Here is a 25,208-nt window from a genome sequence, read left to right as displayed (position 1 = left end):
CTACTGCCATGACCTGGGAGTATCTCCTCTCTCCACTACGTTAACTTTGGGCCTTGAAAAGCACATGTGGCAGGAGAGTGTGGAGTCCACAACTTTGTAGCTGGATCATCTGAGTTCTTTATCCCAAGACTGAATTTCTTCCTCTGCAACAAGAGGGACACTGCTCCCTCTGCCTCACAGAGATGTCCTGAAGATGCAATGACTTAATTGACAGAAGGTGCTTAGTGTAGCGCCCGACACTTTGTAAGAGCTCAATAAATATTACTAAAAGCTTAGCTTGTTGAAACAATTTCACAGAACTTTCAAAATAGTTTCCTGACGAGTCATTTTCCCCTCTCCTTCTCACTCTCAAGCCCATCTACCCCATTCACAGGCACACTTTCCCTTCAACCACTTCGTTTCGGTTGCTTAAATACAAAACAAGGCAGCCTTTTCTCATATTTTTTAACCGTGCGACTTTCTTTTTTCACCAATAATGTGGCTTTTCGCCACCACCACTTCACACTCGAATAGCGCTCGTATCTCATCCTGTGGGTGGTCCCACCGCCACCTGGCAGTCTCTCAGGACAGGCCGAGTTAGCGCGACATACCGTGTTCCCGAGGCACGGCGAGAGCTAGCTGGGCAACGTCGACCTGGGGAGGTGACCGGGCATGTCCAGGCACCTCCCGTACCACGTGAGTAGAGCCCGGCGCGGGCGAGGCGGGCGGGGCTGAGAGCCACAGGCCTAGTCCCTCAGACCGCGGGCGGGGAGGCGCGGTCCCGCAGGCCCTCCGCGAGCTCCTCAGGGGGCAGGCGGGAGGCGGAGTCGGCGCGGCGGGGCGGGACCTGCTGGAGTGGGCGGGTCCCTGAGGGAGGCGGAGTCGGCAGGCGCAGGGAGAGTCCCTCACTGGGCAGGTGGGGGGCGGTGCCGGCGCTGTGGGGCGGGGCCTGCTGGAATAGGCAGGGCCCTGAGGCGGGGGAGGCGGGGCCAGGCCTGCGCAGGGCGAGTCCCCCAATGGGCAGGCGAGAAAGCGGGCCTGGCCGGAGTAGGAGGGGTCTCCGCAGCTGGGGGCGGGGCGGACTCAGCGGACCCGTGGGCCACCTGGGTCTTGTCCTAGTTGGAGGTGGCCTGCGGCCCTCGGTTCCCTCAGCTCCCGTAGCTCTGGCGGAGTCTGCGCGATGGGTGACCCGGAAAGGCCGGAAGCGGCCTGGCCCGAGCAGGATGAGGTAAACATTACTGTCGCTTCCTCTCACGTCCCGCAGTCACACCTGGCCTCTAGATTGCAAGTTGCGGCGAGAACTTGCAAGGCGCAGGACCGCTGTAGGAAATTTTACCCGTTGCCGTCGAAAACCCGGTGCAGGCCTGGCTGCGAGCCCTCGCCGCAGCCTGGTTTCGTCTTTGCTAGCGCCCGGGAGACGGTCCCCGGGGAAGGGTGAGGAGGGAGCCGGGTTTCTGCTCCACTGCTCTGCTCCGAGGCCAGCCAAGGGCGGAGCTCTGTGGCTTCAGGCCGGGGCGAGGCGCACCCCCTCCTTTACTGTCCTCCCATCCTTCCCGGTTCTGTAGCCATGGCTGGGGAAACTGAGGCAAGGAACGAGGACTGGTGCATCTACTGAAGAAACGCACGTCATTTCTGGGATGGTTAAAAGGTGTTGGAGGACGCCTGTGGAAATTGACACGGGTGGATGGGGTGGAGATGACAGAAGGGCGACGGGCAATTCTCATAACAATGAACGTAATCGGGTTAGGAAGCCGGTTTTGGTCAGACCGGGCTACTTAACTAGCTGTGAATCTTTGAGGTGTTACTTTCTTTCTTTATACAGGGCAAATGATACTTCCCTCACAGAGGATTAAGTAAAATGCTTTATGCAGACTGCCACAGAGGTTGTGGGTGCTTAATAAGACCTAAATTAACATGTTCATCCTCGCTGCTTCTGTATTAATAGAAGTACATAATTACCAGTAAATAAGCCGGGATTTATTAGACTGAGGTAGTTCGAGTTGTTTCTCTATAGGTTTCATATCCTGTTATTTTGCAAATACTTCTAAAGCATTTGTGTTGCTGTGTGTGGTAGCTTTGATTTAATAAGAGTTTCAGCTCACAGAGACTCATGCTTAGTCCTACATTTCTTTTTTTTTTTTTTGAAACTTGAGAGACATTTTATTTACTTTCCCACATCACCCATCATAGATATAAGTGGCTAAATCTTATATCTCCTCAGCAAAACATAGCACTGTTGAGTAACTGTTACATCCTGTGGAGAACTTCAGTGTTTGGTCCACGCAAGCCCTTTTTGAAATGACCTATCCCTACATTTCTTTAGAAAGTTGTAGGTTGCAGATTTGGGATTTTATTTTGTTTAGTTTTGATTTTGGAAACATTTAGTAACTAATTAACAACTTGTAAATATTCGTCACACTTTTTCTTCCCCTTTTCAAACAAATACACTTAGTACCAATTTCCCCAAATGGGACAACTCACATTCTTCTCTTTGTGCTAATGGTACCAGCAGTCATTCAGACTTAAGATCTGGAAGTTAATTTTTGTTATTCCTATCCCAATGATACAGACCCACAAAGATAGAGGCAGAACTTTAGATCTAGAATGAATTTTAGTGAGCATCTGTTCTAAAAGTTTTCAACTTGAGATGCAAGGATGCCTTAACTATTTTGTTTCTGTAGATATAATGGTGCAGCATGGGCCACCTGCATCAGAATCACCTGGAGTACTTTGTGAAAAATGTAAATTACTGGGCCTATACCCCAGATATAGTGAATCAAAATCTCTTGGGATAGGTTTGGGGTTGCATTTTTTTTTTTTTTTGGTGAGGGAGATTGGCTCTGAGTCAACATCTGTTGCCAACCTTCCTCTTTTTGTTGAGGAAGATTGGCCTTGAGCTGACATCTGTGCCCATCTTCCTCTATTTTATATGTGGGGTGCTGTCACAGCATGGCTTGATAAGCGGTGCGTAGGTCGGCACTTGGGATCCAAACCTGTGAATGCCAGGCCACTGAAGCGAGGCTTGCGAACGTAACCGCTATGCCACTGGGCCGGCCCACTGGGGTTGCATTTTTAGCAAGCACTTCAGGTGATCCTGGTACACATATTTTAAGAACACTGCCTTGAAGTGTTTACAGGGGCTTGAAGGAGATTTATGAATCTCCTCAAGTTTGTAGACTTTGTATGTGCAGATGTGAATCTCCTGAGAAAGGGGTCCATAGCTTTCATCAGCTTCTCCAAGTTAACTATCATTAATCTAATTGATAGTCCCTATTTTCAAGGTAAGAAAGTCTAGGCTGGAAAAGATTAAATGACATGCCCAGGACCACACAACTCAGTAGTGGAGCTAGGTTTAAAACCAAGTTCTTGCTCCTGGGCCAGCATTCCATCTGTTTTGTCAGATATGGTGAGAATAGAAGAATGAAAATGAAAATGAGACCTACAAATAGTATATGACTTTGACAGCATCCAAATATTGTGTTTCACCTGAGAGGTAGAAGAGAGGTGAAGGCAAACAAAGGAAAGTGGTGGAATTGGGGGTGGATGGGAGGGACAGGCCTTGTAGAACGCCAGCCTAGACCAGGGCATGGAGAGTGCTAGCTAGGGAATCTTGACCTAGATGTGTCAAGGCACCTCTTGTCCGGGCACCTCTTGGGACCACGTGACCAGAAGCTGAGGCAGGCAGAAACTGGAGGCACCATTCTGGAAGAGACAGTGGAATATTGCCGAGGAATGTCTGTGTGAAACTATATTTCGGATTCTCATCACTTCACACTTGTGCATCTACAAAAAATTAGTTGTCTCTCTACCTTCAGTCTTACCTACCATCCAGTCCTGTTTACCACTGCCAAATTAATCCATCATTAAACCAGTGCCTCCATTGCACTCCCCCCATATAAACACTCCCAAAAGGGTCTCAATTCCCACCAAAAATGCCCAACTCCTTAAACTGGCAAAGCCCTGTTTAAGCAGCTTTTTTGTGCTAACTGCAACATCTTAATGTAGGTTGTAAATGCCACCTCTGAAATTAACACCAGAGTTGCTACCAAAATCTGTTTTTTTTTCTTTTCTAATTCATTCTACACATGGATATCCAATTAATCTTCCTAATGCCACCCCATTCATGTTAATTCCTGTTCAGAAACTCTCCATAACTATCTATAGGAATGATTTTCAGACTGTGCCCCACGATGAATGTCAGCACCTGGAGGTTGGGGGCAAGTGGGGAGAGTTTGATTATGAGCCTTCCAGCCCTCCAGACGTTTGAAAATCTTTGGTGCACAAAATTCCTAACCTCAACCTGATTGATATCCAGAGTGTGGATCCTTTATGGAATTCCTCTGTGTCTCATATGTTGACCCTTTGCTTTAGCCAAATCAGATCACTTCTGCCTTTGCTTTACATCCGTTTCAGTCAGTTTTAATCCCAGCTGACTCCTCTTCTTCCATCTGCCCTTTCAATATCGGCATGTCTAGGCTGTGTCCTCAGTTGTGCTGCTGCTCTGTGCGTTCTCCCTGGATAATTATAATCACATCCATCCCCTTGGTGACTACTCATGGGATCTCCACCCCATTAGGGAAGGAGTGGAGATAGTGCCTCTGCCTACCATAGTCTTATATTTTCAGCTGCCTACTGGATATCTTGAAACTGAACCCATTATCCTTTTTATTGACCAAATTAACTTTTTAAAGACTTGTGTGTTTGTAACTTTTTATTGTTGTTGTGGCTTGGGTTGGTGGAAGGAGTTAATTCAATTAAGCTTTTGTTAAACATCTGATGTGAGAAGCAAGAGTTTTTGTCTGATTTATTTAGTTATTTTCCAGGTGTGGAGCACTTTCTATGTGTCTCTTATTTCTTGTTATCATCCAGTTGCTGGAGCTGGAACCCTCAAGGGCGTCTTCAACTCTTCCTAATCCCGTTATCCAAAATCCAAATTTTTCGCAAGAATGATTAATTCTGCTTCTGAATAGTTCTTAAATCAGTCTTCTTCTGTGTTTCTACTGCTGATATCCTAGTTCAGGCAAGAGATGGGTACAGCAATGATCTTTTACTTGTTCTCTCCACCTCCAATTTCCCTTCTGATCTAGCCACGTTTCTACAAAAGTGATCTTAAAACACAGATCTGATTATGTTTTTCACCTGATTAAAAACTTTCAGTGGCTCCCAATAGTCTGCATGTTAGAGGCCAGATGCCAAAGTGTTATATGAAGCAGACCACTTTGACCTGCTCCAAAATTTAAAAAGAATCAACATCTTAATATCTATTTAATATGCAAAATAGGCATACTTACCTTAACCTGAGATAAAGCTTAGAGATGGAGTATTTTAAAAACTGAAAGTTAAATTTTTGTTGGTTTTATTTCATTTCATCAAAATGATGACATAGATAAGAAAGAAAGTGTCAAAACATTTGTATCAAAATGGCTATAGGAAAATAGCTGTGGCAAAATTCATATATATTTACATTCAAGGCTCTCCCATGGCTTTAACACCTGAGCCCATTTTCCAAACAAAATCATAAGTGCAACACTAATTGACAGAATCTGCTTTTGTCTATTTTATTAGTATACTTTTTAAGTTAATATACATAATATTGCTTATAAAATCAGTTAATGGAATAGTGAGGCTGTTTTGATGAACCCATCATTTTTGAATTGGGCATAGATGATACTTGAAGATTTATATCAAACTTAGCAAACAATTTCTTTGCGTATTTATCAGAAGTTTTTTTAATCAATTTACTACTAGCCAATTCTTTGGATTTATCAACCCTGTAAAATAAAAATATGTAAAATATTTATCAACCCTGTAAAATATCTAAACCCTGTAAAAAATAGGGTTTAGAATGCATATGGCTAGTAGGCTGTTCTCTGATGCACTTCCATACTTCTGTTCCCACTTATTGAGTTATACTTTTCCAGAATCAGTTGTCTTTATTTCCAATCCTATTTCTACCAATTGTATTGTGATTATTGTAGTTTAATTAAATATTATATAAACTAAAAATACGTGAGTATGAAAAGAAAGTTGTTTCTATAAAAACTTGAAAGCTTTGGAAAACTCAATAAAGATGAGTTGCTGAAAACAAATTCTATAGAATTAGGTGAGAGCAAACAATTATAAAAAGATTGGGGAGAATCATAAAAGAGATAAGGATTCTGCACTCAGATTGTTCTATCTTAAGTGTGTTAAAACTAGAAAGTGTAGGTGATGCATTATGGTGTGTTTATGTCAGAAAGATTTGAGATTTCAGTCAGTGAGCCAAATTAACAACAACAACAAAATCTTTGGCCTCATAGCAGAAGATTAGCAAGTAAATGTAAATTTATATGTTTTTTTTAAAGTTAAGTTTTTTTTAACATTGTGTAAATTTCAGGTGTACATCATTATATTTCAGCTTCTGTATAGACTACATTGTGTTCACCACCAAAAGTCTAGTAGCCATCCATCACCATACATATGTGCTCCTTTACCCCTTTCACCCTTCCCCCACCCCACTTCCTCTCTGGTAACCACTAATCTGTTCTCCATATCTGTGTGTTTGTTTGTTTATCTTCCACATATAAGTGAAATCATATGGCATTTGTCTTTCTCTGACTTATTTCGCTTAGCATAATACCCTGAAGGTCCATCCATGTTGTTGCAAATGGTACGATTTTGTCATTTTTTATGGCTGAGTAGTATTCCTTTGTATATAAATACCACATGTTTATCCATTCACCATTGATGGGCACTTAGGTTGCTTCCAAGTCTTGGGCATTGTGAATAATGCTGCAGTGAACGTAGGGGTGCATATATCTTTTTGAATTAGTGTTTTCATGTTCTTGGGATAAATACCCGGAAATGGAATAGCTGGATAATATGGTATTTCTATTTTTAATTTTTTGAGAAATCTCCATATTCTTTTCCATAGTGGCTGCACCAGTTGGCATTCCCACCAGCAGTGTATGAGGGTTCCGTTTTCTCCATATCCTCTCCAGCATTTGTTATTTCTTGTCTTTTTGATAACAGCCATTCTGATGGGTGTGAGGTGATATCTCATTGTGGTTTTGATTTGCATTTCCCTAATAATTAGTGATGCTGAACATCTTTTCATGTGCCTGTTGGCTATCTGTATGTCTTCTTTGGAAAAATGTCTGTTCATATTCTCTGCCCATTTTTTGATTGGGTTGTTTGTTTTTTTGTTGTTGAGACGTATGAGTTCTTTATATATTTTGGAAATTAACCCCTTATTGAATATATGATTTGCAAATATTTTCTCCCAGTTGGTGGGTTGTTTTTTTGTTTTGTTAATTTGTATGTTTTAAGTTAAATCAAATAGTTTAAGACTATATCATTTTCTTATGATTCCTTACTTTAATCAATTTTCAACTGCCAGTTTAGATCACTTTGAATAAGAGGGCCTCTACTGTATTTTTGTTTATATTGGTATTATTCTTTTTTCTTTTTTGTTTGGTTTTGGAAAAAAATCTTGGTTTGCTCCTGAAAAATAGATACAAATAGTTACAGGTTTTTTGTTGTTATTGTTGTTGTTTTTTTAACTACCTGTCTTAAAATGATATTCTTTAGTTAAGCAGACATAGCTAGAGAAGCTTTCATCTGAGGTCATCCAAAACAAAAAAAAAGACAACCTGGAAACATAAGTTCATGCATTTGGTTTCCTTTCTGCACAGTATAAAACATTTCTGTTATTTTTATTGCTATTTTAAAGGGTAAAAACACATTTAAAAGTGAAATTTTAATCTAACGTTTGTGACAGAGGAACTACAGAGTTCTTCACAGCACTTTTAGAAAGGTCATTGGGAAGTGTTTTCTGCCTTCTTTTTGGTTTCATCTCCTTCTGTTGTCCCCCACATACCATGAAGGCCACACTTACAAAGTTACTTCCAGTTCTTTAAAAATGTCCCAGGCCATCATGCCTTTTTTCACATTGTTTTCTCTTCTAAAATATGAATTCTTAGCTCAGGTCCACAGAGGATACCCTGGAGAGCCTAGAGCTTTGGGATGTATGACCCTCCTGACATTGTATCAAAATGTGTGTGGATTTTTGGGGCCAGCCGGGTGGCGCAGTGGTTAAGTTTGGCGCACTCCACTTTGGCGGCCTGGGGTTTGTGGGTTTGGATACTGGGTGCAGACCTGTACCACTCATCAAGCCATGCTGTGGTGGCAACCCACATACAAAATAGAGGAAGTTGGGCACAGATGTTAGCTCAGGGCCACTCTTCCTCAAGCAAAAGGAGGAAGATTGGCAACAGGTGTTAGCTCAGGGCCAATCTTACTCACCAAAAAAAAAAAAAAAAAAAAGTGTGTGGATTTTTCTAAGCATCGTGAAAATAAGCAATATCATCTCTAGCCCAGCTCAAAGGTTTATGTTGGTTAAGCCCCCTCTCTTCACATTGTAAAATCTTTCATAATACCCTCCGAATCCAGCTTCTTCTCTTAATAATCCACATATTATCAGGATGGAACAGGAAGAATGTATGTACAAATACGACTTTCATTCTAATTTAAAGGTACTAGTCTTGAGCAGTTTTCATAGATCCTGACATTGATCAATTATTTATCGGCATTTAAAAACCCCAGTCAGGGCCAGGATGATTAATGTCAAAGGATCACTGCTGATAATGTCCTTTCCAAGTTTCAGTATGGCCCACATAGCAAATATAGTGAAGGTAGAGAATTTCAGCTCTGAATATACACCTGTACCCCAGTGACAAAATATATAACAAAACGAAAAGTGCAGAATTGTATCAAAATGTTGCCTGGTGATGATAAAACCACAATCTAGAAGAACTAAAGAAAGAACAATGCAGGCCAAGACAAGTTTGAAATATCCATTGACTGCAGACCTCTGCCTTTTAAATTGGGCTTTAAATTTGAATATCTCACTTTTTAAGCCTTTCCAGAAGTTCTCTAATTATTTCATGAATGAAAGTTCCTTGAGGGCCATCATAGAAGGTATTGATTGGTCAAATAACCACTATAATAGTTCTTTTATCAATTCTTTGAATATAGGAACAACCTTTAAAAGGCCAGCCAGAAACATCTCAATAGTCGGTGATAACAATAATGATTTAAAAAGTGTATAGCACTTGAGGGTGTGCAAAGTACTTTTATTTATATTAGCTCCTCTGATCTTTATAACATTCGTTTGAAATAAGTATGGCAAGTATTATTGTCTTTGATTTACAGATGATGATATGCAGACTAAATGACTTGCCTGAAAACATGAATAATACTATGCACTTATTGTAAGTGAACACAATTTTGTGCTATAATGAACTGTCTGGAATAAAATGTGGTCGTTTGGTTCACGTCAAGTTCTACTGTAGAGGTGGCAATTTCCAAAAAGCTGATTTTCAATCTTAATTTTCCTGTCTCATCATTCACTCGTGAAACACATCCCCCTCAACACGTTTCATGATCTCACTACATATTGTATTTTAACCTGGTAAAGGAGAAGGCTAATGCAGTTTGAGAAAGTATTACTCTGAGATTTTGAAACCTGTAGCAGTTAAAAATCACTGCTTTAACCTTATCATTTTGGCTGTTTTTCACCGGCTTCAAATTGCCTTGGTTCTTCCAACTTTATTTACAAGGAAATTATTTTTATTTTTCTTACTTTTTTCTAGAATCAAATTTGGTGGTTTCCTCCCCCAGTCATTTCACTGGTTACATCACTACCATTTGTTAAATTAACTTTGCTTAGCAGGAGATAGTAGTGTATACTCTTTAGCTTTAGTTTATCTCACTGTTTTGAAATCTGGATTTTAGTTGTAGGCTAGCCCCACTCTAGCTGCTATCCATACATACAGAGCTGTAGCTTAGGGCAAGCCTTTTTTTTTTTCTTTTGCTGAGGAAGATTTGCCCTGAGCTAACATCTGTTGCTAGTCTTCCTCCTTCTTCACTTGAGAAAGACTAGCCCTGAGATGACATCTGTGCCAGTCTTCCTCTATTTTGTATGTGAGTTGCCTGCCACAGCATAGGTGCTGACAATAGGTCTGTGCCCGGGAACCAAACCCGGGCCACTGAAGCGGAGTGCGCCAAATTTAACCACTAGGCCATGGGGCTGGCCCCAAGGCAAGGCTTTGAGTTCAGACATATCTCAGTTCTAATCTTATTTCTACCACTTACTAGCAGTGGGAGCCTGGGTGTGTTATTTACATCCTTCAGGACTTAGTTTCCTCATCTGTAAAATGGGAATAATATTACTGTTTGACCGATTTGTACAGATTAGGCAGAATAATGTGTATAAAGCATCTATGTAGTGACGGCTCAGACCAGCCTCAATGCCAGACTCAGATGACCTGCTCTTATGTATACCTTCTGTTCTAGAGCCTGGAACTGCAGTGTCTCAGTATCTTATGGTTCTTTTGAGATTGCAAGCCCTCGATGGCAGCACAAATAAACAAAAAAGTTGACAACTTTCATTTTAAAAATTTGCTCAGATATTTGTGGAAGAATATCGACTAAGTGCCAGGTACTATGCTAGGCTTTGGTGATTCTATGAGAGCAAAGTTGGTTTCTACTCTCAAGAAGCATAGTCGAGAGGAGGCTATAGACAAACAATAGGGAATTAAGTGGCAGTGAGCCATGTGCTATGTTAGGGACCTAATCCAGGCCTGTGGTGGGGGGAGAGGGAGATGCAGGGGCACCCAGAGAAGGCTTGATTTGAATGGTTATTAGGTTATTTCACTGATGTATTGTGGTCTTATGTTAAATTACAAATTTTTAAAAGTATCCAGAAATCTGAGCACAGGATAAAGAGGAATTAGGTGTGCATTCACTTACTTAGCTAGTGTTTATTGACGTTATGCTTGACACAGTGCTCTGGGAACACCACAATAAATAAAAACTGTCTCTACTCTTAGGGGCTCAAGTGCTCTATCTGGGGAGGCTCACACCTTTAAATAAGTAGTTACAAAGCAAGACAATCTGTTCTGTAGTGGCAGTATGTATGAAGCGTGCAAATCCCACCTGTACTTGTATAGCCTCCTACTTTGATTTTGGGTCTTTGTTTCATCTTGCCTTAGTCTCATCTACGTTAACACACTTGCTTCAGAGAGGTATGAGGTTGGTGGAGGCAACGGTGAGGATGAAGGGACACGATGGACGGGCCTGGCACAGGAGAGATAGAGAGACAGAGTTTGAGTTAGGAGTCTAGAATTTAAATGTATTATCCCAATAATCTTGACTTATGTGTTTTTAGCCTATTTGTATGTACTTTATATATATTCATTCTCATGCATGCACAACTCTTCTGATACTTTTGCTGACTATTTAAAAAATATATATGTGGCACTGTCCCCTGTTAGAGTGCCATCATGTTTCCAAGCAGATCGTATATAAGAATGTGTTTCTCGCTTTATTCCACAAAGCTTTGAGACAGCCGACAGTGAGACCTTATGCAGTAACGTGAACATGTCAATAGCAATAACAAATTGGTAGATGGGAAGGTTCAGATGAACAAATGCTGATAAGTTGTTGGTAAGGAGTTCTCAGATAAATGTTATAATATTTCAGTTAAGATTAGAAAAGAAAATATTAAAATAACAAAATAGCTTATAACAGTAGCCTATTTGTGCCAGCATTCTATCTCTGAGAGAGGGACCGAAGGGACATTTTGTCTACAAACTTAGCAATTTGCCTGCCATGACATTTATGGGTCTAGTTTTATGCTTATCTTCAAAGTAGCAATAATTTTTTTGAGTGCTTTTTATGCACCATGCTCTGTTTAAAGCCCTTTTAATCATCAAAATTAACCCATGAGGTAGGTATTATTTTACTGATGAGGAAACCAAGGCTCAGAGAAGTTAAGCAACTTCCTACGATCACACAATTAACCAAACATTATTAACCAGCTCCTAGGTAACAGTAAGGATTCAACCCAGGCAGACTGGCTCCCAAACCTATGATCTCTCTAACTCTCCCAGATGTGTGTTTAAATATGAACAAAGAAGAAATGTCTACACAAAATGGGTGTTTGTACTTTATTTCTCAAAGAGGTTATCTTCAGATACCAACGAAAATGAAGCCAAGTCAGATGAAGAGCCACTCCTGAGAAAGAGTTCTCGCCGATTTGTCATCTTTCCCATCCAGTACCCCGATATTTGGAAAATGTATAAACAGGCACAGGCATCCTTCTGGACAGCAGAAGAGGTAAGTGGTATCACTTTCATCAGCATTCATGTTCTGTAGTACAGTGTTCACATCTTCTGTTAGAGGACATTGAAAAGTTTTATATTGTAGGATACATTGAATAAGATCAGTTGTATAAGATAATGTGTCAAATTACTGAGACTAAATACAGTGTTCTCCATTGTTTTGTGTTTAGACCACTGTCTATAAACACTTCTCTTGCTGCAAAAATGGCATTCAGTCAGCCAGATGTTTACTAACAATATATTTTAGAATGTTTTCTATTTTTAAACAGATTTTTGGTTTGCTATCACCAAATAAAACTAGTCTTTACTTATGGTCAGCAGAATAAATGAAATTGTGTTTATAGCCAGAAAAATGAGAGTAAAAGCCTCAGGGACCCTGCTTTCAATTGAAAGACTCATCTGATTGTATAGAAGGAGCTGTCACACGAAAAGTGTGACCGCCCAGGCAATGCACTCACATCTGAGCTGCCAGCCTGAATTCACAGTGCTCCTCCCAGGCTGGCTCTGCCCTCAGACGCATCTAACCTGGCACAGCTGCCCCAGCAGACAGTACTGCTGTAGAATGCTTTCTGTTAATGTGGCATTTTCCACCTAGGAAATGGATTGAACACAACAAATTAGGAAATACTTGCTGGTTTGGTAAGGACAATTGGTCATGAGGGGGTTGCTCTGTAGTCTAATTGAATGCACAAATAGTCATTGTCTTCATCTTTGAATATGATGGATGATACCTGCATAGCACTCTTGCTCTTTGTGTATGTGTATATTTATCTATATAGATACATATATCTATTTGGATAGATATATTTGAATCTGTCTGTCTGTTTAGGTACAAATCTGGGCTCTACCACTTACCAGCTGTGGAACTAGGAAAGTTGCTTAACCTCTCTGTGTATCCTCATCGGTAAACTGGGCTAACAGTACCTGGTTCATTGGGTTGTTATGAAGATTAATGAGATAAATCTCTTTAATGAGATTAATGCAATGTTTAGCAAGGTGCTTTTTGTTTTGTTTTATATTTTTGTATTTTGAGGAAGATTGGCCCTGAACTAACATCTGTTGCCAATGTTCCTCTTTTTCTTTTTTCTCCCCAAAGCCCCAGTACATAGTTGTATATCCTAGTTGTAGGTCCTTCTAGTTCTTCTATGTGGGACGTGGCGCCACCTCAGCATGGCTTGATAGGTGGTGAGTAGGTCCGGGCCCAGGATCTGAACCCGCGAACCCTCAGCCACTGAAGCAGAACTCGCGGACTTAACTGCTATGCCACTGGGCCAGCCCCTAACGCAACGTTTAGAGTGTTATTTGGTACTTAGTAAGCACTAAATAAGTGTAAGCTATTATTTTACACAGAATGGGGGAGATTTACACTAAAAATGAGAAGGCACCAATTTTTGAAGCTTCTATTACACTGATTTTACCCACTTACCCATCTTTGTTATATTGTATTGTTACACTGTTAACTTCTTTGTTATAATGTAGTTAACATATAGAGCAAAAAGCCAAAACAAAAATTTAGTATTTTCAAATTGGGTCATGGTGCTTGGCACACCGGAGTGTCCCTAACTGTCTGTGGTTTTTAGAAAGTTTTTTGTTAGATATGGGTAAGAGAACAAACGGAGTACACAGGTGGCTTTTTCATTCATCATGTTAAGAAGGTACTTGTGATACTTGGGTTTCTTGAAATTCACTTGAAAATTACTTGCATCTTTTAGCAAATGTAATATGTGTTGTACTATGGCTAAGAAACATTAATTTTTAAAAGTTAAAATATACAGGTTGGTACATATTTTGTAGGCAGCTTATAGGAAGGTTCAAATATGTATTTTGAAGGGAAGTCAAACACATTTTTACTTCCACATATTTTTTTATTTAAACAAATTGTGTAAGTTACAATTTAATCAACTTCAGACTTCATTGTTTGATCAGTGCTTTAGCTTTATTCCTAAATATGGCTAATCATCAGAAACCTTGATTCAGAAGACAAAGGTCTGGGGTTTGGGGTTCTTTTTTATAAAACAACCAGGCAATTCTGATAACCAGTAGTCTGGAATCAATATTTAGATGGGGAAATTGAGAATCTAGTCAAATGAGATAAAACTGGGCAGGAAGGTTTATGTTTTAGAAATGGAAAATGACCAATGTATAAATAAAATTTATAAGACCTTTTGAAGCTGAGTGTTTGAAGAGAAAAGTTTAATATTTAAGAGCAAGCATATTATATTAAAATTTAATATCAGGAGTATAATACATAACAACCAGGCAGATGTCCTTCAGTTAAACCTGAATTGAGCTCTTAAGATAGGACCTGATTTTTAGCTTGCATAGTTTATAAAATGTATACAAATATCTCCCCCTCGCTGCCGCGTTGTATCCCCAACAGTTAGAACAGTGTCTGGTGTGTAGGTGCTCATTAAACATTTAAAGAATAAAGTAATGGAAAAAAGGATTTTAGAAAAGAGCACAAATAATTAAAAGGATGAAACAGTCCTTTCTAGAATGGTCAAGAAGATTAGGGCTTTGTTAGAATAAATAAAAGAAGGACAAAGGTCAATTACATATTTCGAATGTTTATGAGGTTACTGTGAAACATACTTAAGAGATCTTCTGAGACAAAATGATATCTACAAGGTACATTTAAAGACTATTTTAAAATTGTAGATTCCACCAAACTCTAGAGTGCATCTCTCTATTAATTTGAAGGACTAGCTCTAATAAACATTTTCAAAAATATTTCTATTCCCAGAGGAAGCCATACCTGTGAATTGCTTTAAAACCCAGGTTGTTACCTGCCTGACATTACTTCTGGGTATAAAAGTAGATTAGCCAGCAGTAAAGTAGCAGCTATGATTGCTTAACAGGTGCCTAATTATCTAACACTGTAGTAAATATTATATAACATGTTAAAAAATTGGCTGCTTAAAGTCATTAGTTTATTCACCTCAGTTCCTTCTTGACCAGTTTCTAGTCTCTCTCCCTGCTTTTGCCCCTTTTTTCATTTGTTCCAGTGCCACTAAATTATGTTTTTTTCTGCAGCCTTATTGATATAATTGACATATAACATTGTGTAAGTTTAAGGTGTACAACACATTGATTTGATACACATATATAATATGAAGTGATTACCACCGTAGAGTTAGCTAACACCTGTATCCCATCACATAATTACAATTTCTTTTGTTTTTTGGGTGAGAATAGATTATGTTAATTTTGATATTTTGAAAGTACATCCTGGCCGGCTTCTCAATTAGCCAAAAAATGGATTCCTTCATGATGTTTTTATTTTATTGTGTTCCTTTGTAATTGTCTTAGTTTGGGCTGCTATAATAATGCCATAGACTGGATGGCTTACAAATAACAGAAACTTATTTCTCACAGTTCTAGAGGCTGGGAAGTTCAAGATCAAGGCGCTTGGCAGATTTGGTATCTAGTGAGGGCCCACTTACTGGTTCATAGACAGCTGTCTTCTTCATGTGTGCTTACATGGCGGAAGGGGTGAAGGAGCTTCCTGAAGCCTCTTTTATAAGGGCAGTAATCCCATCCCTGAGGGCTCCACCCTCATGACCTAATCACTTCCCAAAGTCTCCACCTGCAAATACTGTCACACTGGGGATTAGATTTCAACATATGAATTTGGGGTGGGGGGGCACAAATATTCAGTCTATAGCAGTAATGTTAACATTTTTCCTTTTTCACATTTTACTGAGGATGAGATGTCCCTCCTTTTAACTTTGAGATGGAAGTTTGTTTTCCAAACGCTTTGAAAAGAATTTAACTCCAAGTTAAAATTTTTGAAAATCTTTTTATTTCAGGTTGACTTATCAAAGGATCTCCCTCACTGGAACAAGCTTACATCAGATGAGAAGTATTTTATCTCTCACGTCTTAGCCTTTTTTGCAGCCAGTGATGGAATTGTGAATGAAAATTTGGTAAGATTTTTGTTTTATTTTACTTTTGTTCCCATTCACCAGTTAAGTGATGATAATGGCAGTAAGATAATTAGACTGAGCCTGAAAAATGATGTCTAAGAAGGGAACTACATGAAGCTTAACTCTTGAAAATGTTTTTCTGATGAAGTGTCAGAGAAAAGGATACATTTCTGTCATTTCACCAGCAAAATATCATGAAATCAGGCATATTGTACCAATGAAAACTACTTATAATGCGTGAATGTGAGTTGGATTTTTACCCTTGGATAGTAATCCTAATAGAGAACCTGCACCTTCATAACTCTTCTGGAGGTCTGTAATAGAGCACTAGGTTCTGGTTCCCCATTTTTAAACTTGCATTATGGTTGGCCAGGAGGCATGCTTTCTTCTTAAAGAGAATAGAAGGATACAAACTTTCATTATGAACTGGTAGGGGCTTCACGAGATCTGCTGTCTACTACTAGAAAATAAAAGTGACTTAAGGTCAATCTTGCAAAGCAAAATAATTATTTTTGGTAGATGTTCTAAAATTTACTTGGCTGTATAGACGGTATCTCCACCTAACAGGTCAATTCATTTAATTGCTTAAGAATACGTTGTGCAATTTATTGTACAGTGTTGATAGGTAAACAGTACTGCTTAAAATAATCCATATGCGTGGTTTGTGGCATGACAGGCAGTTTTTAAGTGATAATTCTGATGTCCAGATTCTGATTTGCAGCGTTTAATGAGAGCTCACAGAATTGGATATATCTGTTTCTTTTATTTTCTTAGGTGGAGCGCTTTAGTCAGGAGGTGCAGGTTCCAGAAGCTCGCTGTTTCTATGGCTTTCAAATTCTCATCGAGAATGTTCACTCAGAGATGTACAGTTTGCTAATAGACACTTACATCAGAGATCCCAAGAAAAGGTATTACTGCTGGGATTTTATTTACAAAGGTTTATCCTATTGTTTGATTATGTTAAGAGCAGAGTTTACGCCAAAAGTAAATGTTAGGGAAATATTCAAATATGGAAGTTTAAGAGTATAATATTTTCTTTCTTTTTTTTTTTTTTTTTGTGAGGAAGATCAGCCCTGAGCTAACATCCATGCCAGTCCTCCTCTTTTTGCTGAGGAAGACTGGCTCTGAGCTAACATCTATTGCCAATCTTCCTCCTTTTTTTCCCCCAAAACCTCAGTGGATAGTTGTATGTCATAGTTGCACATCCTTCTAGTTGACATATGTGGGAGGCCGCCTCAGCATGGCTGGAGAAGTGGTGCGTCTGTGAGCACCCAGGATCCGACCCCAGGCTGCCAGTAGTGGAGCGCGTGCACTTAAACCGCTAAGCCACGGGGCTGGCCCAGGAGTATAATATTTTCTATTGCTTAATAATGTGTTGGGTTAAAAAAAAAACTTGTATAGAACCTGTTAATCTGTGGAGCTCATTCTGTTTAGCAATTGAGTATTTGAATTTAGTCAATTTTGTATCAGACCAGATCCAAACCTCTGAGTTTTATTTTCATTTCTGTATTGTATAGACATGCAAAAATACAGAAAAACTATAGACTTTGTAGCATACGATATAGAGTTGCAATTATTATCTCTGATTAACCTATGAAAATTTATTCTGATTAAGAAAAACAAGTGAATAACTTTGCCATTAATTTTTTTGTTTTTTTCAGGGAATTTTTATTTAATGCAATTGAAACAATGCCATATGTTAAGAAGAAAGCAGATTGGGCCTTGCAATGGATAGCAGATAGGAAGTCTACTTTTGGTATGTAGCTTTAATTTATATATGATCAAGTTTGCCTTGGGTGATGTAACACTAGTTTATGTGGTGTGACTGTCCAGTACTAATCAAAGTCACAGAATGAAAAAGGAGTACAACTGTCTCAATATGCACCTTTGGTAGAATCACTATTTCTAATAATTAATTAGAAACTGGTGATAAAATAATCTAAAGCTGTTATCTATTCTGTTTAATAAGTTGAAAGGTTAAGGTGTCAGTGCGTAATTATAGGTAAATAGGAGTCAGTCACATAGAATCTGACAAGAGTATTATAGCAATCCACAATTTATATCTGCTTTCAGGAATGTTTATTTTAAGGATTTAAAGCAAGTCAAAGTCTTTACATTTTTCAGGGAACAAATATGTAGTTTCTGAAAAACTAAAAATTAGTGTACTCAACTAGGGCAAGAAATAGTTTGCAAAAATAGGCTTATTTTTCACAGATAATAAATGCAAACACCCTTCTGGATGAGTTGAGATTCAATAACATTTTTTTAAGGAAGCAATTAACATTGTAAGCTATACATAGTTGCTCAATGACTGTTTATTAAATCTAATAAAATATTCAGATATATCATTTGAATAGCTCTAAGTACCTGTCTCATTCTCATCTATTTCATAATTGGTGATCTTTACTTTGTGGTTTTATTCATTATGTGGGGAAGCAGGTCTCACAATTTTTGGTCTCAGGACTCCTTTGCACTCTTAAAAGTTATTGAGGACTCCAAAGTGCTTTTATTTGTGTAGGTTATTGATATTTCCATATTAGAAATTAAAACCAAGAAACTTTAAAAATATTTATTAATGCGTTTTAAAATAATAGTAGTAACCTGTTATATTTTAACATAACATATATTTATGGAAAAACACTATATTTTCAAAAAAAAATTAGTGAGAATGCCATAGCTTTACATTTTTGCAAATCTCTTTAATATCTGACTTAATAGAAGTCAGCTGGATTATATGTGCTTCTGCATTCAATTTGTTGTAGAATGTTGTTTTAGTTGAAGTATACAAAGAAAATCCACCTTCATACAGGTATGTCGTTAGAGAAGGGAGGAGTATTTTCCCAGGCTTTTCAGATTGTTGTGGATATGTCGCATTGCCTCTGGAAAACACCACTGTATGCTCATGAGAGAATGGTAGTAAAAAAGATAAATAGTGCCTTAGTATTATGAAAATGATTTTGACCTCACAGACCTCCTGGGTCTGTGGATCTCCAGGGACCCCCGGACGACACATTGAGAACCAGTGATGCAGTATGAGGTATGGGCAAGCATGCAGTATATCAGGGAAGAAACAGATATATTTGCATTGCCTTTGGTTCATAAAAATGAGAATTTATGGAAAACTTCTGCAGATCCTGGTCCTCACCAGAGAGTGATTTAGGAGGCACAGGCAGGACTGAGGAATCTGCGTTTGATACTCAGCTGATTCTCTCACAAGTGGTTTGAGAAGCACACTATGAGAAACATTGGCTTAGAGAAAAAAAGAAGAGAAATATCAAAGTGTTCAGTATGCACTGAAAATATTAGTGTGGATAGGTGCTGATGGAAAATGATGAACTGGCTCGCACAAAGCATGTATTTCATGACACTGCCAAAGAAAGTAACCTGGAAATAGAGAAAATAGAGGAGGGTGGCAGTCAGCATGCAACAACATCGGGGGCTCCAGTTAAATTCTCCATATTTCTTACTCTCAAGGTAAACCCCATTTAGGGTTCTGATTCAGGGTCTCAGGGGAAAGAACATGGTCTACAGTGGTGTGGGGGGAGAGGAATGGGTGGTGGGAAAGGGAAAAAGTGAAGAGCACATTGGTGGCTTTCCTCTTGGGGAGTGGAGCTAAAAGACAGTAACATGAAAATACTGTCTTGCTTTGCAGCATACCTGTACATGCCTTTAACCAGCTGGAAGTGCAGTTTTAAGAACTAATTGTGCCACCTGTGCCATTAGTAGCTTTAGGTTGACAAAGCCAGATCTTTCATCTGGCTTAGGGCTTTGCCTAGCATTTTTGGTGACCTTGGTGACTTCTGCAACCGAGTAGAGCCCAGTATAGCAACTGTTCTTTCCTCACATCCAGACTCCTCTATTCCTTTACCTTTAGCTAAAAAGAGGCTAAGACTACTCCTTAAAAAAATCATTAGTTTGTTTGAAAGTTGACATGTTATAAGGAGACTCAATTCTTGTAGAGCTAAAAATTCCTAATTAAATACCTACTTAATTTTTAAAATGTCTTTGAAGAACTTTATAATGTTAAGTACCTAGATTCAGCCTTACTGTATGTTACTGAAGTTACATTTCAAACCTCAAAAAAAGTATTAGTTAACAATCTTACTTCGTTGCATCGCAGAGGTCAGCTGTATCTTAGAAATACATCCTCCTTTGCTATCCCTAAAACAAATTGTGAAACCTTCACATTCATTATGGCTTTTAGAAGAAATGTTTTGGAAAGATCTTTTTAGTTCACATCTATTCTTTAAAATTTGTAAAATTTACCCCTTATAATCCGTTAATCCTGTCCAAAAAAGAATAGCCTTCTATAACTATGATTTTCATTTTTTAGCATTCGTGTGAATGCTTGGAATAGTTAAAATAACAATTTTTCTCTTATTCACAATATTTGTATTAAATTGTAGTCTAGTTCCCTTACAGATAAATGTCCACATGACATCACCTTTATGTCAATTAAAAATGTGTCAATTATAACTATCCATTATTTTATTAATAGTAAGATGAAAAACACAGTAGTCTATATGTTAATCTAATGACAAATCTCCATCTTAAAAGAATATAACTAGTCTAAAGAGCCATTTTTGTTTTTAAGAGAGTGAGCAGAACATAGTTATTATTATTATTATTATATTTTAATGTGTAGCATATACCACACTAAAAATTCTTCTCTTGGTAATTCCTTCTACACAGTATGTACTCAGTAAGTGCTTATTTAATTTCTATTGTTATTGTTTTCAAAGTGACTTTTTAAATTATGTTTATAAAGATAAAATACTATAAAAGTTTTTCTGATGTTTTGGGCTATTAATAGACAAGTATTTGATATAATTGATCTGTCTGATTTGGTTTAAAGATAATCAGGGAAAAGATCCAGGACAAACCAGCACTATTTAAAGGCAGCCAGAAATATTTAAACTTAGTTTTCTTTCTGAAATTTATGTATTATAATTACTTTTGTTCTGGAAGTTATAACTATTCAGTTTCTGCATCAAATTTTGTCAATTTCTCTGGAACGGACTGTAATGTCTTTTATCATCTAGTGCTTATATAGTTTCCGTTGATTCAGTTCAGGACACATTTATTAAGTCCATTTATTAAGCTGCTGTGTTTGGTTCTGGGACAAGTACTGGGATACAAGCTGTGATGTCATCTATGAAACAGGTCTGTAGTTGGTTCAAGCACACAGCTGCCTTTATCTCACAGTCTTATAGACCAAACCTTTCTCCCTAGACAGACATGTATATGGATATTTTTCCTGAGCATTTGCAATGTGGTGACATAGGGGCTTGCAAATGATCTTTTGGGTGAGACCTATAATCATCCACAGGGATAGTGTTAAAGACATGATGGCATTATAAACATTTTAGGAGATAGGCTTCTGCAGAGTCCTTGCCTAACAGTCAGTAGTAACCTTTGAAATCGGGCCTTATGTGTTTAGCAGAAGACAGTATTTTTGCTTGTGTAATGGGACATTTTATCCAATAGATATATTTATTATCATCAACTGGATTTATCTTTTTTGTGTGTGTTTGTGAGGAAGATTAGCCCTGAACTAACATCCGTTGCTAATCCTCCTCTTTTTGCTGAGAAGATTGGCCCTGGGCTAACATCCGTGCCCATCTTCCTCTACTTTGTATGGGACTCCGCCACAGCATGGCTTGACAAGCAGTGGGTGCATTGGTCTGTGCCCAGGATCCGAACCTGTGAACACCGGGCCACCCAAGCAGAGCGTGGGAACTTAACGGCTTTGCCACCAAGCCGGCCCCTGTCTATTTTTTTAAATTGCAGGTGCATGGCAATGTTTTTTGAAATGTTTACAGCTAATCTGTAAGATACCTTAAGTTTCTAAAAATATAAACCTCAGCAATCTCTCCTCCTCCAACCAAAGACGGGGAGACATTTGTCATAAAATCTGTCTTCTTTCCACTCCAGTAAACACATATGTGTATGCACATATTGCACTCACACACATGTACCTGCACTCACAGGCATGTGTGGTGCACAGATAAATCACCTCTTTTTGAGTATAGAAAGCTCTCCTTTGTCCAGATACCAAGACCTATAGGAGTCCAATGTCTGACAGAGGATTTGGAGTAGACATGCCTTTCTGTTTTAGTAGGTAGAGGTGGTAAATCTCGTCCTCTGAGGACCCTTGGCTGTGGCACTAACTTGTTGATTTTGTTTTTTGGCGAAATAGTTGTGGTATTGTTATAAAAAAATATGTAAATAATATATGTTATATATATGTAAGCTTGAAAATGTCTGCAGTATATCATATTTCAGAAAGTGAAACTATTTTATGTCTCCCAGGGGAAAGGGTGGTGGCCTTTGCTGCTGTAGAAGGAATTTTCTTCTCGGGATCCTTTGCTGCTATATTCTGGCTAAAGAAAAGAGGTCTTATGCCTGGACTCACTTTTTCTAATGAACTCATCAGCAGAGATGAAGTAAGGAATGAAGTGTTCTAGTTATATTTGTATTCATATTTGGTGTTCATTTATTTTTCTTTCCCCTGGAAAATGCTTATGGTGACACAAGTATCCTGGTAATTAAAAGAAAATAGGAAATCATTTCTTCTTGGCTTTTAAAATACTGTATTTTCCTCCTACCTCTTACTGTTCCTCCTCAGTCTCCTCTGCTCATCCTTTAATATCATTGTGCCTTAGCCTCTCTCCTTCACTGTACATGACCTCCTGGCTGATCTTATTAATGCCCATGGAATCAGCTATCATCTAGATGCTCATAACAACTATAACTTTATCTTTAGCTCATGTATTCTTTCCTGAGCCCCAAACCCATGGATTCAAGTGCATGTTAGATGTTTTTCTCCTGGAGCCTTCCATGAGATATCTCAAACCTAATATTTCGGAAATCAAACTCATCGTCTTTCTCCCCAAATTTGTTCTTCCTTCTGTTTTCCCTATCTCGTTGAATGGTGCTACCTTCTATCCAATCATCCAAATTTGAAATCTTGGAGTCATTTTAGGTTGCTTCTTTTCTTTTTCTGCCACATCTAATCAATAACTCTTTTTTTTTAATTGAGCTAACATGGGTTTATAACGTTATATCAGTTTCATGTGTACAACATTATAATTTGACTTCTGTATACACTACACGCTCACCACCAAAATCTAGTTTCCATCCATCGCCGTAAAATTGATCCCCTTTACCCATTTTACCCTCCCCTCAGCCTCCTTTCTCTCTGGTAACCACCAATCTGTTCTTTGTATCTATGTGTTTGTTTTTGTTTTGTTTTGTTCATTTATTTTGTTTTTTTGTATATTCCACATATGAGTGAAATCATATGGTATTTGTCTTTCTCTGTCTGACTTATTTCACTTAGCATAATACCCTCAAGGTCCATCTATGTTGTCGCAAATGGCAAGATTTCATCATTTTTATGGCTGAATAGTATTCCATTGCATATATATACCACATCTTCTTTATCCATTCATCCATCAATGGGCACTTAGATTGTTGCCATATCTTGGCTATTGTAAATAATGCTACAATGAACACAGGGGTGCAGATATCTTTTCGGTTTAGTGTTTTCATGTTCTTTGGATAAATACCCAGATAAATACTGGATCATATGCTAGTTCTATTCTTAGTTTTTTGAGGAATTTCCATACTGTTTTCCATAGTGGCTGCACCAATTTACATTCCCACCAACACTGTACAAGGGTTCCCTTTTCTCCATATCCTCTCCAACACTTGGTATTTTTTGTCTTTTTGATAATAGCCATTCTAATAGGTGTGAGATGATATTTCATTGTGGTTTTGATTTGCATTTCCCTAATAATTAGTGATGTTGAACATCTTTTCATGTGCTTGATGGCCATCTGTATGTCTTCTTTGGAAAAATGTCTATTCAGATCCTTTGTCCATTTTTCAATTGGGTTGTTTTTTTGTTGTTGAGTTGTATGAGTTCTTTATATATTTTAGATATTAACCCCTTATCAGATGTGTGATTTGCAAATATCTTCTCCCAGTAGGTTGTCTTCTCATTTTGTTGCTGGTTTCCTTTGCTGTGAAGAAGCTTTTTAGTTTGATGTAGTCTCATTTGTTTGTTTTTGCTTTTGTGTCCCTTGCCTGAGGAGACATATCCCAAAAGATACTGCGAAGACCGATATCAAAGAGCATACTGCCTATGATTTCTTCTAGGAGTTTTATGGTTTCAGGTCTTACATTCAAGGCTTTAATCCATTTTGAGTTAATTTTGGTATATGATATAAGATAGTAGTCTAGTTTCATTCTTTTGCATGTGACTGTCCAGTTTTCCCAACTCCATTTATTGAAGAGACTTTCCTTTCTCCATTGTATGTTCTTGGCTCCTTTGTTGTAAATTAGTTATCCATAGATGTGTAAGTTTATTTCTGGGCTCTCAATTCTGTTCCATTGATCTGTATGTCTGTTTTTCTGCCAATACCATGCTGTTTTCATTACTATAGCTTTGTAGTATAATTTGAAATCAAGGAGTGTGATTTCTCTAGCTTTGTACTTTTTTCTCAGGATTGCTTTGGCTATACGGGGGTCTTCTGTGGTTCCATAAAATTTTAGGATTTTTTTCTTCTATGTCTGAAAAATGTCATTGGGATTTTGATAGGGATTGCGTTGAATCTGTAGATTGCTTTAGGTAATATGGACATTTTAACAATGTTAGTTCTTCCAGTCCATGAGCACAGAATATCTTTCCATTTCTTTGTGTCTTCTTCAATTTCTTTCAACGTCTTACAGTTTTCAGTGTACAGGTGTTTCACCTCCTTGATTAAATTTGTTCCTATGTATTTTATTATTTTTGTTGCAATTGTAAATGGGATTGTTTTTTTAATTTCTCTTTCTACTAGTTCATTGCTAGTATATAGAAACACAACAGATTTTTGTATATTCATTTTGAACCCTGCAACTTTACTGTGTTTATTATTTCTAATAGCTTTTGGTGGAGTCTTTAGAGTTTCCTATATGTAAAATCATGTCATCCACAAGTAGTTACAGTTTTACTTCTTCCTTTCCTATTTGGGTGCCTTTTATTTCTTTTTCTTGCCTAATTGCTCTGGCTAGGACTTAGAATACTATGTTGAATAAAAGTGATGAGAGTGGGCATCCTTGTTTTGTTTCTGATCTTAGAGGGATAGCTTTC

The 25,208-nt window shown here is 38.3% G+C and overlaps 1 protein-coding gene across 1 annotated transcript in view; it reads left to right on the top strand.

Moving 5' to 3' along the window:
- Nucleotides 1-1,092: 1,092 nt before the first annotated feature.
- Nucleotides 1,093-25,208, top strand: part of RRM2B (ribonucleotide reductase regulatory TP53 inducible subunit M2B) — a 41,829-nt gene continuing 17,713 nt past the window's right edge. Inside the window, exons 1-6 of the mRNA XM_058564738.1 lie at nucleotides 1,093-1,207; nucleotides 11,983-12,138; nucleotides 15,953-16,069; nucleotides 16,844-16,977; nucleotides 17,731-17,825; nucleotides 22,382-22,515. Coding sequence (XP_058420721.1) covers nucleotides 1,160-1,207; nucleotides 11,983-12,138; nucleotides 15,953-16,069; nucleotides 16,844-16,977; nucleotides 17,731-17,825; nucleotides 22,382-22,515 — 684 coding nt within the window. The 5' untranslated portion in view covers nucleotides 1,093-1,159. The remainder of the gene's footprint in view (nucleotides 1,208-11,982; nucleotides 12,139-15,952; nucleotides 16,070-16,843; nucleotides 16,978-17,730; nucleotides 17,826-22,381; nucleotides 22,516-25,208) is intronic.

The sequence above is a fragment of the Diceros bicornis genome, chromosome 21, assembly GCF_020826845.1.
Source record: "Diceros bicornis minor isolate mBicDic1 chromosome 21, mDicBic1.mat.cur, whole genome shotgun sequence".
Taxonomy (NCBI): Eukaryota; Metazoa; Chordata; class Mammalia; order Perissodactyla; family Rhinocerotidae; genus Diceros; species Diceros bicornis.
Note: the sequence above shows the minus strand (reverse complement) of the source record. Positions and strands in the feature narration are given on the sequence as shown.